Here is a 20,824-nt window from a genome sequence, read left to right as displayed (position 1 = left end):
GATGAAACACGGAATATTCAGTGTAGCTTAATCGCCATATATATATATATATATATATATATATATATATATATGTGTGTGTGTGTGTGTGTGTGTGTGTGTGTGTGTGTGTGTGTGTGTGTGTGTGTAGAGAAATAAAAAGGAACAAACCGTATTATATGTTCATCAACGTTTCGTCTTTATTTCGAGACTTCCTCTGAGGAAGTCTCGAAATAAAGACGAAACGTTGATGAACACATAATACGGTTTGTTCCTTTTTATTTCTCTATTTTGTCGGAATGCTATATATATATATATATATATATATATATATATATATATATATATATATATATATATATATATATATGAGAGAGAGAGATGGGTAGATAAATAGATATATAGCTGTCATGTACTTACATATTGAATTCTTCAATGGTTCATAAAAAGCATTGACAATGGCTGCGTTCTTACTACCCCAGCTGAAAATATAAATAAAAAAATATTAACTTGCAGAAATTAATAGTACAACCTTTATATATATGTGTGTGTGTGTGTGTGTGTGTGTGTGTGTGTGTGTGTGTGTGTGTGTGTGTGTGTGTATACGGCATAATCGCATTGACACACCGGGCCTTCGTCAGATCACTGAAGTTAAGCAACGTTGAGCCTGATTAGAATCAGATGGGTGACCATTTGGGAATTCGAGGCGCTGTATGTGCTCTCCTGTTATCTCGGCATTTGTTTCCAGTCGTCCCGTACATATACTTCACTTGCCACTGGTATTTAACAATGTCGACTTAGGAGAGGTGTGGTTGGAGATTGCGCACCTACTGCCAGGGCTAGGGTTAGGGTTAATTTCAACCGCAGGCACCCCTTCCGTGGGTATCCATAGTCTTTCAAAGACTGAAGGAGCCCTTGTTATATGTATATGTATATGTTTATCGTTTATCTCATTGACGGTGGCATTTAAACCAGAATTTCATATACACAATATAATGAAATTCAGTCATGTGATCACTACAGTCTGGCTAATCAATTTGCATGTTCATTTTCCAAATGACATCTCATTAATGCATTACTTATTATAATTTTTAAATTCAGTTTTTATTTTTATATTGTACAGATATTTACTTAAGAATATGTTTTAATCGTGGATAGAAAATTCATTTCATTATGAAGTTAAATTCTACCAAAATGCATTTCAATTGTTTTGCACGCCACCCAGCATTACTGGCGGTTCTGATTATTGGTTTTCTGTAAATATCCCAGGCAACGCGATGACACAAGTCCTTCTAGTTTATTTTAATTAGCAAGTCCCGTGTCCTGGCGTTGTCAGGGGAGGAGTAGAAAAGAATGATTTTTTTTTCAATATGTCTCAAGCGAACTTGTTCTTTTCAATAAAAACGTGTTGCATGAATAATTGTATATCTGCTTTTCTATGAGTAAGGGAAATGATGTATTTAAATTATATATTCAGAAAAAAATCGAGTTATAAGTATGAATTATCTTTATCTGTGCCTAAATCAAAACGTGGATCCATGAACGAAGCTTCTTTCTTAGAACTGCACGCCAGTGGAACTCTGTTCTGTCTGCCTGCTTCCCACCTGACTACAACTTGGATGTGTTCAAGTCCAACGTTAACAAATTCCTAATGAACCGCCCCCTTAAGTAAACACTTCATCAAATCTCCACACTAACGTAATGTACTTGCAATAACCCTTATCCCCGAGTGGCTTCCGGGCCTTGATAAGTGGTGACCACTGTGTAAAAAAAAAAAAAATTATATTTAGATTTCTTTCTTAAAAATTATTTATATATTGTATTATTTACACATGTTTTCTCAGTGTATATTTCTACAATTTTCTCATGGAAATAGCTCCAGACAAGGCCTGAAGCCATTTGATATAACGAGCTAAACTACTACTTAAAGTTCAAAAAGTCGTCGACATTGATAGATTCCGACCCGGAAAACAGTAATTCTTTCTCATTTGTCAGAAGCATTGCTTCTGACAAATGAGAAGAGCCTGCTTTTAATCACTTAAATAAAAGTGCGTTTAATCACTTAAATAAAAGTGTTTTTAATCACTTAAATAAAAGTGTTTCTAATCACTTAAATAAAAGTGTTCACATGCGACATGCATTCTATGGGGGGGGGCTATTTTAAGCGACTATGAATTGTTTTACGATCTTGTTATTCAGACTTACGGTTAATGGGTAAAAGATTTAGTGGACGAAAGGTTAGCGAATATTTTAAAAAGTGTAAATGATCCAGAAGTTATGATCATTTTACGTTAAATATATATATATATATATATATATATATATATATATATATATATATATATATATATATATATATATATATACGAAAGGAAAACAAATGAATGCTAAGAATGGTTTTATAAATAGTAACATTGTTACTTAGAAACCCATTCTTAACATGTGGAAAATGATTTTTTTTAACTATTCTGGTCCTAGTCATTGTCCTAGTGACATATGGCCGAGTGGTCCTAGACGTTGTATCAAAGTTTACAGTTACCCAAAGGTGCTGAGTTCAATGCAGTGAAAAGTAACAACAAAATAGAGAATCAACAAGTATGTCCCGGAGCCTAGCTGGAGTCCGAACACGGTACCCCCGTAATAATAATAATAATAATAATAATAATAGGTTGGGTTCGAGACTCCTAACAAACGGTTCCCCACTTCGATACAAAACACCCGATGAAGGCCGGAGGGCAAAACGGCCGAAACGTTGTGACTATAACAACCAAGATGAGGAAGTCAGTCCGACAATCTCAATAAATATTCTGCTCCTATACCGTTTTCTTATTTTGCATTCAATCATTATTTTATATTGTTTGTGAAAACAATTCAAGTGGTATTTTATCAACTATCGACGATCTAATGCAAAACAATTTGAATCAAATATAAGAAAAACAATTAAAGGAAATATTTAAAAAGATCTACTCGTGCACTATACGCCCCTATCTAATTTTATTTTTATGTTTGCGCAAGTATATGCAGACATTAAACAATGGTTTTACAGTAATTCCAGATATAAGAAAGCAACAAATCTTTAATATTTAAGAATTTTAAAAGAATCGGGATCGGAATGTGGATTTCTACACATAATTTTTAGAATCGTTCCAACGCTAGTTCTGAGGGAAAAAAACAATAAAAATAATCGGTAAAGCTTATATCGCATACGCCCATTCGCGCCCTATTACACGATGACCCCCCCTAGTAAAAAAAGATATAAAAATAATCTATTTTTCAATAATAAAACCAATCCGTTCTTCAATAATTAAATAAAATCGAACGGAATTACATATTTATCGAATCTTTATAGTATAGATTTCAAGACGAAGTTGTTGCGTATGAATACCAGCACAAGAAGTTTAAATGTTGGCCTATCGAGAATGTTACTATACACAATTACAATCGGTGCTCGGAAAGATTTCTTAATCTTAACGTTATTAGATTCAGAAGAACTATGTCTATTATTTAAAGTTCATTTTAGAATTAAAAGAGCTATTTTTATTATTTAAAGTTTATTTTAGAATGAAAAGAGCTATGCTTATTATTTAAAGTTCATTTTAGAATGAAAAGAGCTATTTCTATTATTTAAAGTTTATTTTAGAATTAAAACAGCTACGTTTATTATTGCAAGTTTATTTTAGAATGAAAATAGCTATGTCAATTATTTAAAGTTAATTTTATAATGAAAAGAGCTATTTTTATTATTTAAAGTTTTTTTTAGAATGAAAAGGGCTATGTCTATTATTCAAAGTTTATTTTAGAATGAAAAGAGCTGTCTATTATCTAAAGTTCATTTACCTATGTATAATCGCCTATACTGAATCCTCATCAGCTCAGAACTTTCTGTATCCCCAGACTCTTAATTTCTTAAATCTTATATCACCGAGACATCCTTCTGAATAGATACAAGAATTCTCCTGAGCAGTTCAACATCCAGTGATCATATATCTAATCCTCATGAAATTCCTTATATCACTCTGAATATTACCTTAAATTTTCATTCTATCCCTAAGCTAAGTAGAACACCTCATAATACTCTATTCAACTACTTTTAAAATTAGATAAACCCAGTTGCAATATTAGAAGTGCTTCGTCCCTGACCTAGACTACGGACTTGTACAATAAACCATGAAACTATTGTACCTAAAAGTCCTCTCAAAACTGCAAAATACCGCTGTTTGTATACTAAGTACATCCTACAAATACTTTACCTCCAAGATGACTGCCTTGTCTGTTTTGCATGACAAACCTTTTTATTTTTTACTTGAATTCTCTTTCTCCTGATCACTAACAAATCAAACTGTTCTATTTCCCAAGTTGCCACTAAACCTAATCCGTTTCACGTAACTTAGAGGTCCTTGCTCTCCGCCCTTGACCCTAACAGACTCGTAAATCGATACCCATTAACACCTAAAAATTTCCTAGGCATGCTCCTGATTATAACTTCTAACCCATAACTAAGCTTCTAAGTAAATACTTACTAGCCATAGTCCTATACATAGACTTAAAGTAATCTATAATGAACAGCAACCATTAATATCTCTTTGTTAAGAGATAGTATTGCAATAATTATTACACAAACTAAACCGGTACTCATTGAAATACAAACTTCCGGATATTAAGAGAAAGGCGAAGTCATCCTCCTTCGTTGTAGTCTAAAGGCAACTCACTCAAATTGTCTAAAATTCCATGCATTCGTATACAATACTACTTATCCATCCATCTATATTTAACTATGCTTACAGAATATGCAATAACCTATATCTATCAGGTATAACTGTACTCCATATCAAATGTTCTCTTGTATCTATACTGAGCATATCTTATCTTTCAGTCTTACTAAATATTCGGTTTGGGCACCAAATCAGAATTTCTAATAGTAAGTAAATCATGCGTTAACACTTTATCCTAATCCTAAACTTACTAGACCATATCTAACCATACATTCCTAAACCTACTAAACCATATCTAACCATACATTCCTAAACTTACAAAACTATATCTAACCATACATTAACTCTTCTCTCTCAATCCAATCTGTAGCAAATTTAGCTGCTTCCACTGCATGAATTTTTACCTATACCCTCTCCCAGTAAAAATGAAAATGGAAAGCATTGTAATGTCCTTTTTTAACCACGTTTGAGGAGTGAACATTTTCTGTAGAAGTTAACCTAAATACCCGATTTTTTCAGGAGATATTAACCTAAATAACCAATAAATATTAACTACCCATGTGGGGTCGCAGAAATACCTGGATTAGGACCCAGGCGCGGAGCGAACCCCCTCGGAGCTGATGGATCCGTAGGTCTTCCCAGGTCATCCGTCTAGGAGAAGGAAAACTCTGAAACTAAACCTAGGGGAGGGAGGCCTCTTCAGTCCTGGACAACAACCTTCCTAGAGCTGGTGACTCAAACAAATCACCGGTTGGCAAACCTAAACTGCTTAAGGAGGAGATAGGCTCAGTATATGGTCTGGCTTTCGTACTCCTTCTTTGCCTATTGGCCAGGCGTAGAGGTACTATCACAGGGACTCGTCTGAATCACCCAGTGATTGACCTTGTTTCCTGACTAGGGCAATGAACGCCGCTTTTCCCCGCTCCTGCCACATCCCATCCCCCTAAACTGGACACAGTGGGGTGCTTCAGTGCTATATATGTTGGTGCAGTTGGACTGGGCTGGCTTTGCTTAATGGATTGAGGGTACCGGATTGACAGTTCGTGGCTGCTGTTTCCGACTGATAGTACAGAAGCCCTAACTCTTTGGTAGCGCTTAGAGCGGCTGCTCCATCAACAGTTGTAAAATATCGGGATGTTTGTAGAGCCATGTCACGCATAGAAAGGGACCCTGCACTCATCCCCGGTGGGCTTTCCTGAGGTCACAATCCTGTGAGTGGGGACAGCTGATGGTCGACTTGTATTGCATGTCTGGTATTCTGCACAACTACTTGTCCAGCACCCCCTCACTCACTCACCCTAACTGAAACTTTTAAATAAAATAAAATGAAATGACAGCTCAAGCAAAAGTTACGTTTAAACCAGGACCAAACTCAAAGAAAACCAACCTGCCTCCTCCCTTGAAGATTGCATTTACTAATATCCGCGGGCTTAGAACTAACTTAGATGATGTTGAGTCATTTCTCCTTGTAAACACCCCGGATATCTTAGCATTAAGTGAAACTAACCTTCACTCCTCCATTCCCTCTAACCACTTTAACATGCCTGGTTATCTCCCACTCTACTGTAAGGACTCGGACAGACATATGCATGGGCTTGGAGTCTATATTCGTAACACCCTCCCCCTGACTAGAGAAATAAAATTGAATCAGAGGACCAGGCCTTTATGTGCTTCAGACTAAATATGCAACACAGTATTAGCTACTTGTATTTTCTCTACCGCTCTCCCTCAAAGCAAGATTGTACCCTAATAAACAAAGTCTCAGACAGAATAGATATAGCACTCTCCCTCCATACTAGCGCACAAATACATGTATTTGGTGACTTCAATGTCCACCACAGTAACTGGCTAGGATTCTCTAATCACACAGACGTAGCTGGTAGCGCAACACATAGCTTCTCTATATCCCATTCCCTATCTAAGTTGGTTACATTTCCGACACGTTTCCCAGACCAGCAAGATCAACATGCCTCACTTCTAGATCTCTTTCTGACAACGGTTCCCAATGACTGTACAACAAATGCCCACAGCCCACTCGGGAATGCTGATCACGCTGTGATAATGGTAGAAATCAGCCTAAATTCTCGCCCTAAAACTGAAGACCCACTACTGAAAACAACGAGGTCTTACAAAAAGGCTGATTGGGAAGCCATCAGGGAGCTCATCAGAGATGTCCCATGGCAAAATATCTTTACTCTTCCAGCGGAACAGTGTGCAAATGAGACCACTGAATGGTTCAAAACTGCAATTGAAGCACATGTTTCTGCACGGAAATTCTATAGCAAGCCCCACTCTCCCCAATGGTTTACTTCTGCTTGTGCAGCTGCCATTTGTCAAAGGCAGCATGCTTTCCGCAGATTCAACCGACATAAGTCCAGCTCAAATAAACAGAAGTTTATAGAAGCTAGAAATAATTGTAAGAGAGTGATAGAGACAGCTAAGACAGATTACTCTGAAACCACCAGAAAACGCATTGAAGCACAGAAATTAGGAACCCGGGATTTTTGGAAAATCTACGACAGCGTAGTAAATAATGGACAGTCAACTATTCCCCCACTAACAATCATGAGGTTGCTTGCACGGCAACTGACAAGGTTAATCTGCTTGCCAGTCAGTTTGCCTCAAACTCCACACTGAACTCGGTACACCACTCACTCCCTGATTTTCCTCTGCGAACAGACGCCACACTAGACGATTTGAAAATCACCCCTTCTCAGGTACATGCTATTATAAAAAAACCTAGACACCTCAAAAGCATGTGGACCAGATCTCATCCCGGCTGTGCTATTAAAAAAATGCTCTGCCGAGGTTGCTCCAGTTCTGTCCAAACTTTACAATAAATGCCTTAGCGAATCTTGTTTTCCCGACTGCTGGAAAACCGCCTCTGTGGTACCAGTCTTCAAGAATTCTGGTGAAAGAACTGACCCACTAAATTATCGCCCCATTGGCTTCCTCCCGTTTTTCGCCAAAATATTTGAGTCCTTAGTTAATCAAGCCCTAGTCCAGCACCTAACAGCTGCTAAACTCCTGACTGACAAACAATATGGATTCAGGCAAGCCCGTTCAACAGCAGATATCTTAACTGTAGTTTCTGAATGTATATACCGTTCATTGGACAAAACAGGGGAGGGTAGAGCGGTGGCCCTTGATATATCTAAGGCTTTTGACAGGTTATGGCACGATGGTTTTCTAAGGAAAATTAGATCATATGGAATCACTGGAAGAATTCATAATGTAATTAAATCCTTCTTAAGTAATAGAAAAATCAAAGTTGTCCTTTACAGTCGTACATCTAAACAATATGACATAAATGCGGGAGTACCTCAGGGGTTTATCCTTGGACCTCTATTATTCCTGATATTCATAAATGACCTCCCCGATAAAATTGTTTCAGAGATGGGTATGTTTACCGATGACACCACTCTTTATAACAGGCATGAGGGGAAAACAAACGAACACATATCCAAGGCAATGGCAGAAACACTAGAGGATGACCTCCAATGTTTAGTGGAATGAGGACAAAACTGGATGGTCACATTCAATGCTGTCAAGACTAAGCTTGTTTCCTTCAATAACTACAAGAAACCTTCTCTACCACCAATAGCAATGGCCAAGAACACATTACCTGAAAGTACTTCTTTTAAACTCCTTGGCCTAACGTTTACAGGAAACATGAACTGGAATAGATACATTGGGAGCATTGCCAAGGCTGCTGCAAAGAAGATGGGCTCTCTCTATCATACTAGAAAATTACTTATGCCTGAAAGTATCCTGCACATCTATAAGGCTACCATTCGCCCATGTATGGAGTACTGTTGTCACATCTGGGCTGGTGCATCTGCTGCTTGTCTCTTGCTCCTGGACAGGGTTCAAAAGAGAGTCGCTAACCTGATAGGTCCTGAACTATCATCTAGGCTTCAGCCTCTGTCCATTCGACGAGATGTTGCATCCCTCTGCCTGTTCTACAAATACTTTAATGGTGAATGCTCTGACGAACTGCAAACACTTGTACCTCCCCGATGTAACTACCCCCAACAAACCCGACAAGCTACTAAGTCTCATCCCTTTACAGTAGAGATCCCTAGATGCAAGAAAGCCTTTTACTCCAATAGTTTCTTCCCCAGAACTGCGGGTCTTTGGAACTCCCTTCCGGGATTGTGCTTCCCAAGTGCCCTGATATGCAGAAGTTCAAGTGTAATGTTAACAAACATCTTTCTACTCATCTCCCTTCATAATGACCCCGCTAATTAAGTCCCTAATAGTAGCCCCCTGCTTCAAAGTGGAACTGTGCCTTCTTTGGGGTGAAAATTGAATTAAAAAAAAAAGAAAAAGAAAAAAAGAGCTATGTCTATGATTTAAAGTTTATTTTAGAATGAAAAGAGCTATGTTTATTATTCAAAGTTTATTTTAGAATGAAAATAGCTTTGTATATTATTTAAAGTTCATTTTAGAATGAAAAGAGCTATGTCTATTATTCAAAGTTTATTTTAGAATGAAAATAGCTATGTTTATTATTTAAAGTTTATTTTAGAATGAAAATAGCTATGTTTATTATTCAAAGTTAATTTTATAATGAAAAGAGCTATGTCTTATTTAAAGTTCATTTTAGAATGAAAAGAGCTATGTTTATTATTCAAAGTTTATTTTATAATGAAAAGAGCTATGTCTTATTTAAAGTTTATTTTAGAATGAAAAGAGCTATGTTTATTATTTAAAGTTTTTTTTAGAATGAAAAGAGCTATGTCTATTATTTAAAGTTCATTTTAGAATGGAAAGAGCTGTCTATTATTTTAATTCATTTTAGAATGAAAAGAGCTAGGTCTATTATTTAAAATTGATTTTAGTATGAAAAGAGCTAGGTCTATTATTTGAAATTCATTTTAGAATGAAAAAAGCTATGCCTGCTATTTAAATTTTTTTTTAATGAAAACAGCTATGTTTATTATTTAAAATTCATTTTAGAATGAAAAGAGCTGTCTATTATTTGAAGTTCATTTTAGAATGAAAACAGCTATGTCTATTATATAATGTTCATTTTTAGAATTAAAAGAGCTATGTCTGTTATTTAAAGTTCTGCACACAGATCGACCAACTCCGATAATTTCGGATCTGACAAAAACTTTAAAATGTATCTCAAATGGTAACATCTAAAAGCGTTAAGGTTGTTCTACGTATTATACGTTGATTATACATGGTCTTCCAGAAGTCTTTGGCACATTTTAAGTTCTCATATCTGATTTACTATGAATGGTAGTAAGGTGAACGTGATGCAATCTTCAAGTTTTTCGTATGTCTATTGATTTTTTTCATTTCTTTTCAGACCCAGTAATGGCGTGCACTCAACCAGAAAAGGTGTTTTGTGTGCGTGTATTTGAAAAACTGAATCACGGACACGTGTTCAATGTGCCTCTCATATCTCCAGATCTCACACGCTGCAATTTTTGTGGGCATTTTTTGGAAGGACTGGTCTATGTGTCTCAACTACCAAGTGACGTGGATGAGCTGAAGGCCCGAACAACACAAGCTGTTGCAACCATTGGCAACGCAATGCTGGGACGTGTTTGGCAAGAATTAGACGATCGGCTTGATATCGTGCAAACAATGGTGTTCATATTGAACATCTTTGAAAATTTCATTAAAAAATTTGAGCTTACAAACTTTCTGAATATACCAGATGCGATTTTTTTATCCTTAAGTTCTTGTGATATTCAATGTCAAATGTTCCCAAGACTTTTGTAACAGCCTGTATTATTTAGCCAATGTTGGCTGAATGTGTTTACCTGGATCGTTTGTTGTGGATCTTCAAACCATAAAATGCCGCCCGGCCGTAAAGACGATCGATTGTGATCAGATTCCGCATGAAGTTATCTTCTGTGAAGTTCATCTGTAGATTAAAATGGCACATGAATAAGATTAGAACACAAAATCGCACACAAATATAATCAAGACATTACAAAATGACTCACTAATAGTTTTAGAACATAAGAATGACGCACAAATAGCTATAAAATGCAAAAATGGAACACAAATTGCTTTAAGACAAAATGATATGCAAATATCTTTAAGTATAAAAACCGACACACAAACAACTTAAGGATATAGAAAATTGCACACAATGAGTTTTAGAATATAAAGATAACACGCAAATAGTTTAAGGATATACAAATGACACACAAATAGTTTAAGGATATAAAATGACACCTAAATAGCTTTAGGATATACAAATGACACACAAATAGTTTAAGGATATACAAATGACACGCAAATAGTTTAAGGATATACACATCACACACAAATAGTTTTAGGATATACAAATCACACACAAATAGTTTTAGGATATACAAATCACACACAAATAGTTTTAGGATATACAAATCACACACAAATATATTTAGGATATACAAATCACACACAAATAGTTTTAGGATATACAAATCACACACAAATAGTTTTAGGATATACAAATCACACACAAATAGTTTTAGGATATACAAATCACACACAAATAGTTTTAGGATATACAAATCACACACAAATAGTTTCAGGATATACAAATGACACAAATAGTTTTAGGATATACAAATCAAACACAAATAGTTTCAGGATATACAAATGACACACAGATAGTTTTAGGATATACAAATGACACGCAAATAGTTTTAAGATATACAAATCACACACACATAGTTTTAGTATATACAAATCACACACAAATAGTTTTAGGATATACAAATCACACACAAATAGTTTTAGGATATACAAATCACACAAATAGTTTTAGGATATACAAATCACACACAAATAGTTTTAGGATATACAAATCAAACACAAATAGTTTAAGGATATACAAATCACACACAGATAGTTTTAGGATATACAAATCACACACAAATAGTTTTAGGATATACAAATCACACACAAATAGTTCTAGGATATACAAATCAAACACAAATAGTTTTAGAATATACAAATCACACACAAATAGTTTTAGGATATACAAATCACACACAAATAGTTTTAGGATATACAAATCACAAACAAATAGTTTCAGGATATACAAATGACACAAATAGTTTTAGGATATACAAATGACACACAGATAGTTTTAGGATATAAAAATCACACGCAAATAGTTTTAGGATATACAAATCACACACAAATAGTTTTAGTATATACAAATCACACACAAATAGTTTTAGGATATACAAATCACACACAAATAGTTTTAGGATATACAAATCAAACACAAATAGTTTTAGGATATACAAATCACACACAAATAGTTTTAGGATATACAAATCACACACAAATAATTTTAGGATATACAAATCAAACACAAATAGTTTTAGGATATACAAATCACACACAAATAGTTTTAGGATATACAAATCACACACAAATAGTTTCAGGATATACAAATCACCCACAAATAGTTTTAGGATATACAAATCACCCACAAATAGTTTTAGGATACACAAATCACACACAAATAGTTTTAGGATATACAAATCACACACAAATAGTTTTAGGATATACAAATCACACACAAATAGTTTTAGGATATACAAATCACACACAAATAGTTTCAGGATATACAAATGACACAAATAGTTTTAGGATATACAAATGACACACAGATAGTTTTAGGATATACAAATGACATGCCAATAGTTTTAGGATATACAAATCACACACAAATTTTTAGTATATACAAATCACACACAAATAGTTTTAGGATATACAAATCACACACAAATAGTTTTAGGATATACAAATCACACACAAATAGTTTTAGGATATACAAATCACACAAATAGTTTTAGGATATACAAATCAAACACAAATAGTTTAAGGATATACAAATCACACACAAATAGTTTTAGGATATACAAATCACACACAAATAGTTTTAGGATATAAAAATCACACACAAATAGTTTTAGGATATACAAATGACACACAATTAGTTTTAGGATATACAAATCACACACAAATAGTTTTAGGATATACAAATCACACACAAATAGTTTTAGGATATACAAATCACACACAAATAGTTTTAGGATATACAAATCACACACAAATAGTTTTAGGATATACAAATCACACACAAATAGTTTTAGGATATACAAATCACACACAAATAGTTTTAGGATATACAAATCACACACAAATAGTTTTAGGATATACAAATCACACACAAATAGTTTTAGGATATACAAATCACACACAAATAGTTTTAGGATATACAAATCACACACAAATAGTTTTAGGATATACAAATCACACACAAATAGTTTAAGATATACAAATCACACACAAATAGTTTTAGGATATACAAATCACACAAATAGTTTTAGGATATACAAATCAAACACAAATAGTTTTAGGATATACAAATCACACACAAATAGTTTTAGGATATACAAATCACACACAAATAGTTTTAGGATATACAAATCACACACAAATAGTTTTAGGATATACAAATGACACACAATTAGTTTTAGGATATACAAATGACACACAAATAGTTTTAGGATATACAAATCACACACAAATAGTTTTAGGATATACAAAGCACACACAAATAGTTTTAGGATATACAAATCACACACAAATAGTTTTAGGATACACAAATCACACACAAATAGTTTTAGGATATACAAATCACACACAAATAGTTTTAGGATATACAAATCACACACAAATAGTTTTAGGATATACAAATCACACACAAATAGTTTTAGGATATACAAATCACACACAAATAGTTTTAGGATATACAAATCACACACAAATAGTTTTAGGATATACAAATCACACACAAATAGTTTTAGGATATACAAATCACGCACAAATAGTTTTAGGATATACAAATCACACACAAATAGTTTTAGGATATACAAATGACACACAAATAGTTTTAGGATATACAAATGACACGCAAATAGTTTTAGGATATACAAATGACACACAAATAGTTTTAGGATATACAAATCACACACAAATAGTTTTAGGATATACAAATCACACACAAATAGTTTTAGTATATACAAATCACAAACAAATAGTTTTAGGATATACAAATCACACACAAATAGTTTTAGGATATACAAATCACACACAAATAGTTTTAGGATATACAAATCACACAAATAGTTTTAGGATATACAAATCAAACACAAATAGTTTAAGGATATACAAATCACACACAAATAGTTTTAGGATATACAAATCACACACAAATAGTTTTAGGATATACAAATCACACACAAATAGTTTTAGGATATACAAATGACACACAATTAGTATTAGGATATACAAATGACACACAAATAGTTTTAGGATATACAAATCACACACAAATAGTTTTAGGATATACAAATCACACACAAATAGTTTTAGGATATACAAATCACACACAAATAGTTTTAGGATACACAAATCACACACAAATAGTTTTAGGATATACAAATCACACACAGATAGTTTTAGGATATACAAATCACACACAAATAGTTTTAGGATATACAAATGACACGCAAATAGTTTTAGGATATACAAATGACACACAAATAGTTTTAGGATATACAAATCACACACAAATAGTTTTAGGATATACAAATTACACACAAATAGTTTTAGGATATACAAATCACACACAAATAGTTTTAGGATATACAAATCACACACAAATAGTTTTAGGATATAAAAATGACACACAAATAGTTTTAGGATATACAAATCACACACAAATAGTTTTAGGATATAAAAATCACACACAAATAGTTTTAGGATATAAAAATGACACACAAATAGTTTTAGGATATACAAATCACACACAAATAGTTTTAGGATATAAAAATCACACACAAATAGTTTTAGGATATAAAAATCACACACAAATAGTTTTAGGATATAAAAATCACACACAAATAGTTTTAGGATATAAAAATGACACACAAATAGTTTTAGGATATACAAATCACACACAAATAGTTTTAGGATATACAAATCACACACAAATAGTTTTAAGGTTATAAAGATTAAACACAAATAGCTTTACGATATAAAAAAGGACAGAAAGATCGCATTTATGATTTAATGATTATAAAATACCGTACAAATAATTTTAGGATATAAAAACTAAGATAAAATAGCTTTAAATGTACGTCAATATCTATTTAATTGTCGTCAGTTTTATATTTCAAAATATTTGAGTTTATTTTTATTTAAGAAATTTTAAATTGGCGTTTTACATTCATTGAGTGAAATATGCATTGGCGTTAGAATCATATCAGACATACTATAGGGTAAAGGTTTGGGCAGAAGTTTCCTCGGTTTCTCTGTTTTCTGGAGAAATGTTGGGACACATCTCACTAATATATATATATATATAGATATATAGTAATGTATAAAATATATATGGCGATGAAGCTACACTGAATATTCGGCGTTTCATCCACTCTAGGATTCGTCAGACTTATGCCTGACGAATACTAGAGTGGATATCTCGCTCTACCTACGTATTGAGCACTTTTGAAGCAAATACTTAAAGTTTACGCATAAATTTGTACTTTCGTATATTAATTTATGTGAGTAAATGAAGTAGTTATATTTATATATATATAGTAGGTAGTATTGGTGAAAAGTAGTCTGAGATGTCGGGAATTTTCTGTCTCTATGTCTATCCTTGTGGCTATGTCACTAGTAAGGGTGCTGGAGGTAAACGTTTTGTCTGGGCTGACGTTATCCGCCTGATAGTCAGGGACCCGAACCTTGGATTAACCACTAAGGAGGCTGTCCTATCAGCAGGTGCAAAGTACTGGGGCTGCTGTATTGCCATTTGGTGAATGGATTTTGGACCATGCAGTAGTCTCTGGTGGGGCCTCTCGATACCATACTAGTGGGTAATTGTTACGGCTTTACCTTTTCATGTGCTACAAAAAAAAAAAATTCCTGTCTTTTTCTCTCTTACTTTCCCTCTCTGTACTGCTCTAACCATGTATGCCGACCTGTTCCACAAATCCCAAAACCTCAACATGAAATACCTCCAGAAAAAAAAACTCGAATAAATCTAGAACCCCATCTTCCAACGTAGACCCCTACTACCAGGTCTCCTTCTCCAACATCAGGGGTCTACGTTCCAACCTTCCAGAGGTTGAAACCCAATTACAGGAGACGAAACCTAACATATTATTTCTAAGCGAAACTGGAATAGGGCCGACCACTTCCCTAGATGAGTTTATAATTAATGGATACTCAAATTTAACAGCTAAATCTGACCCCCAAGATCGCCATGGGCACGGAATATGTGCCTACATTAGAGATGGCTTCCCGTGTGGCAGGGATATCTCTAGAGAAGATCCTAATTTACCCTATATGTGCTTCTGGGTTGCACTTGCTTACACCACTGCATTTATATTTGCCCTCTATCGGCCCCATAACAGTGGAGTTACTATCTTTAAGAGTATATCTGAGAAAATAGACCAGATCCTGTCTGCCCATCCCTCGGCTAACATCCAAATCTGTGGTGACGTCCATAACGTGGAATGGCTGACCCATTCAAATAAGACAGACGATGAGGAGAGTTTTTGTCATGATTTTGCCATTGCTTATGACCTCACTCAGATTGTTCGTGAACCCACCTTTGTGCCCAATACACCCGGTCAATATGCAAGCCTGCTAGAGATTTTTCTCTCAACTTCCTATGCTCATGTTCTGTTCATTCTCCTCTAGGATCCTCCGACCACTCCGTCGTATCAGTTAAGATAAAAATGAAATATAATAAGTCCCCAGACGTACCCCTCCACCGTACTGTATAACGATACTCTATGGCTGAATGGGATAGCTTCCGTACATTCATATCTGATTTACCTCTGCATTCCATGTTTAAAAAGGATGTGTCCTCTATAGTATCAGATCTGACCGAATGGTTAATTGTAGGCATAGACCAATTCATCCCATCTAAAAAATTCCAACAAAAACCTAACAGCCAGCCATGGTTCTCCCCAGAATGTGCTGCTGCTATCGTGCACAGAAATCACTTTTTCCATAACTACCAATGCAATAGATGCACTGAGACTAAAGCTGCTTTCAGGAACGCCAGCAACCACTGTAAAAGAGTAATAAAAAATGCAAGAGAGCTATATGCCCAGTCTGTTAAATCCAAAGTAGCTGATCAGCGGCTTGGTTCCCACCAGTTTTTGCAAATAACGAATAGGATCCTGAACAGAAGTGTGCTTTCTATCCCAACCATTGTCAATGGACCAGAGATCATCTCGTCAGCATCAGACAAGGCCAAAATATTTGCAAAGAACTTTGCAGCTAATTCTACCCTATGCGACGAAGGCCATCAACTCCCCATATTTCCTCCTATAACACAGAACATACTAGGTAACATACAAATATCAGTGCATGAGGTCGCCAAGCTAATCAAGAACCTTGATTCCAGTAAAGCAACTGGCCTTGACGGTATCCCAATTATAGTGTTAAAAAAGCTTCAACCAGAACTTGCTCCCATACTTACAAAACTGTTTAAGCGTTGCCTTAAGGAGAAGTGCTTCCGACTCCTGGAAAACCTCATCAGTATGCCCTGTATTTAAGAATTCAGGTAATAAGTCATCTCCCTCTCAGTACAGACCAATAAGCCTCCTGTGTGTTATGAGTAAGTTGCTGGAATCCATATTAAATAGAGAAATAGTAAACCACCTCAGCAGAAACAATCTTCTTAGTGACACACAATATGGCTTCCGTTCTGCAAGATCTACCGCAGATGTGCTAACTGTTATATCTCACAGGATTAGTGAATCTCTTGACAAAGGCTTCCTTTCTAGGGCAACTGCTCTTGACATATCAAAGGCCTTCGACAAGGTATGGCATAAGGGTCTACTTCACAAGATTTCCAGCTACGGTATAACTGGAAATGTTTTCTCAATCATTAAATCATTTCTCTCCGATAGGCTCATAAGAGTAGTGGTCGATGGGCAAAAATCGAAGGCCTGCAATATAAATGCTGGAGTCCCTCAGGGGTCAATCCTGGGCCCAACTCTCTTCCTGATCTACATCATTGACCTCCCTAAACACATACTTAAATCATTCGTTGACATCTATGCTGATGACATGACCATCTACGGCAACACATCAAAGGCTGTAAATGATAAAGTTCTATCTGATTCTCTCTCCTCTGATCTCGAGTGCATGGTTCAGTGGGGGAAGACGTGGCTGGTCACTTTTAATGCATCCAAAACCAAGCTTCTATCCTTACATCATCAATGCTCTGATCCCCATCTGGCACCAATTGAAATGGATCGCTCTCGTCTAGGAGAGGCCCCGTGTTTTGACAAGCTTCTGGGTTTGTCCTTTACTCCTGATCTGAAATGGAACACATACATCAAGGCTGTTGCCAAGGTCGCTGGAAAGATGGTGGGATCCTTCTACCGCTCCAGAAAATATCTCACTACTGATAAAATTCTCTATCTGTATAAAAACCAAGTACGTCCAAGGATGGAATACTGCTGCCATATCTGGACAGGAGCTGCTAAAAACAGCCTATCCTGCCTTAACAGAGTACAAAATAGACTTTGTGGCTTAGTGGGGGATGCCCTTTTCTCTACCCTGCAACCTCTCTCTCACAGAAGAGACGTTGCGAGCCTATCCTTGTTTTATCGTTATTTCCATGGCAGGTGCTCGTCTGAACTCCAATCTCTGGTCCCCCCCCCTCGCCAATCTTTCACGAAAAACACCTGTCTAGCTGAATCCACTGTGAAAAATTTCCCCCACTCTTTATCTGTGCCTAAATCAAAACGTGGATTCCATGAACAAAGTTTCTTTCTTAGAACTGCACGCCTGTGGAACTCTGTTCCGTCTGCCTGCTTCCCACCTTACTACAACTTGGATGTCTTTAAGTCCAACGTAAACAAATTCCTAATGAACCGCCCCCTTAAGTAAACACTTCATTAAATCTCCACACTAACGTACTGTACTTGCAATAACCCGTATCCCTGAGTGGCTTCCGGGCCTTGATAAGTGGTGACCACCGTGTAAAAAAAATATATATATACATATATATAAGAGCAAGTAATTAATAAAAAATGTTAAAAACACTTTAAAAAGAGTTAAAAACATATTTAATTTTAAAAAGGAAACACTAAATAAGTGGATAGTCCTTAATCCGCAGAGTTTCGAAGAAATACTTTCCTTCTCATCAGAAGGTAGGATTTAGCAAAATGCGGGATCGGATTTTGCTTGCAAATGTATTTAATTTGAATGAATTCCAATAATATCATTAAAAGAAAGATAAGATGTGTGTAAAAAAATGGAATAAATTTAAAACTCGACTGTCGAGGCAAGGCTAAATTAAGAAATATATATATATATATATATATATATATATATATATATATATATACATATATATATATATAGTAATTTATAAAATATATATGGCAATTAAGCTACACTGAATATTCTGCGTTTCATCCAACTATAGGATTCGTCAGGCTTATGCGCGAATTCTGTGGTTGCTTCTTGTTTTTATATATGTTGAGGATTTCTAGTTGGCCAATCAGCTTTCTAGTATCCACCGCGCCCCTTCCTATCAGCCATGGGCATGCATTTTATCAAACAAAGGATCTGTTTTAGAACTAGGTTAGTGGTTTTAGGTAGACGTTCTCCTTTTTTTTTATACATATAAATATACCTATGTGTACACACATACATGCACATATATATACATTTATATATATATATATATATATATATATATATATATATATATATATATATGTGTGTGTGTGTGTGATCGTTTATGTATATTCATGTTTATTTAATTTATTTATTTGTTTGTTTTCTATTGTTATTGTTAGTTTTAAAGCTATTTTGTATCGCTATCCTAGAGTAAGTTTTATTTTGTGAACACAGTTGTTTGCTATTTCCCGCCTACAGTTTAATAGATTTTGAGGCTCTTTAAAGTACAGGATAGAAAATTTTTCATGGAGGCATAATTTACAGTGTAGCTTAATCGCCATATATATTTTATAAATTACTAACTAGCTCTACCTATGTATTGATCACTTTTGAAGTAAATACTTAAAGTTTACGCATAAATCTACACCTTCGTATATTAAATTTATGTGAATAAATGAAGTAGTTATATATATATATATATATATATATATATATATATATATATATATATATAAGTACGGAGAGTCTTCAATAAGTTTGTAGACTTTTTTGTACAGGCAATTAAATTGTCGCAGACTCTTGAAAATTCAGTATGTTATTGTTACACATCTTATGAGGTGACTGACCAGATTTTATGATTTTAGGTTCAAATGAACAGCTACAATAGGAATTGGAATACATCCTACTAAAACCTGATTGTCATAGCTGGTAAATTTCAAAATGCAATTTGAACGTGAGGACACTTTAGAAGAACGATATGCAATAAAATTTTATTTGAAACTTGGAAAAAATGCTATAGAAACGTATGGAATACTTCAGGCTACTTTTGGACTATCTTGCATGAATCGAGCATAAGTTTTTGAGTGGCATAAGGGATTCATAGAAAGCAGGGAGTCTTTGAGGGATAATAATAGGTGCGGGAGGAGTAAGGAAATAATAAGAGCACCAGCATTATTTGCCATAATAAAGAATCTTATAAATAAGGGCTTTCGTGTGCCTACAGCGACAATAAGTGTACAGTTTGATGTCAGTGTGGGAACTGTACACATAATTATTTGTGAGGAACTGAAGATGCGGCAGATTTGCTCGAATGCACCAGTCAACAACTCTATCCTTCTCACAGACTATTTGACCAAGATTGGCATCAAGACTTTACCACCCTCCCTATGGTCCGGACGTTGCTCTCTGTGACTTTTGGTTATTCCTTAAGCCTAAAAAAATCTATAGAGGCTGTCGTCATGAGACAATTGAGGAGATGAAGAGGCAGTGACGAGGGTGATAAACATGCTCACACAAGAGGACTTCCATAGTGCTTCCCAGAAGGTTTTGGAACGGTAAAACAAGTCCATTACATCCGAAGAGTACTTCAAAGGGGACTAGAGTTTCATGTGTGTACTATCAATAAAAGTGCCCAGACGAAAAAAGTCTGGAAACTTCTTGAA

General features: G+C 34.9%; 1 protein-coding gene across 3 annotated transcripts in view; it reads right to left on the bottom strand.

Annotated features, from left to right (window-relative positions):
• LOC145270282 (endothelin-converting enzyme 1-like) overlaps positions 1–20,824 on the bottom strand; it is a 180,223-nt gene that overhangs the window by 37,842 nt on the left and 121,557 nt on the right. For all 3 annotated transcript variants that reach the window (XM_080125928.1, XM_080125933.1, XM_080125938.1), the window contains exons 14-15: positions 10,472–10,575; positions 400–461 (exon numbers count right to left, since the gene is read on the bottom strand). In XM_080125928.1, coding sequence (XP_079982054.1) covers positions 400–461; positions 10,472–10,575 — 166 coding nt within the window. The remainder of the gene's footprint in view (positions 1–399; positions 462–10,471; positions 10,576–20,824) is intronic.

This window comes from Euprymna scolopes, chromosome 4 (genome assembly GCF_053919585.1).
Source record: "Euprymna scolopes isolate OS-2025 chromosome 4, ASM5391958v1, whole genome shotgun sequence".
Lineage (NCBI taxonomy): Eukaryota > Metazoa > Mollusca > Cephalopoda > Sepiida > Sepiolidae > Euprymna > Euprymna scolopes.
This window is presented reverse-complemented; position numbering and strand designations above follow the sequence as displayed.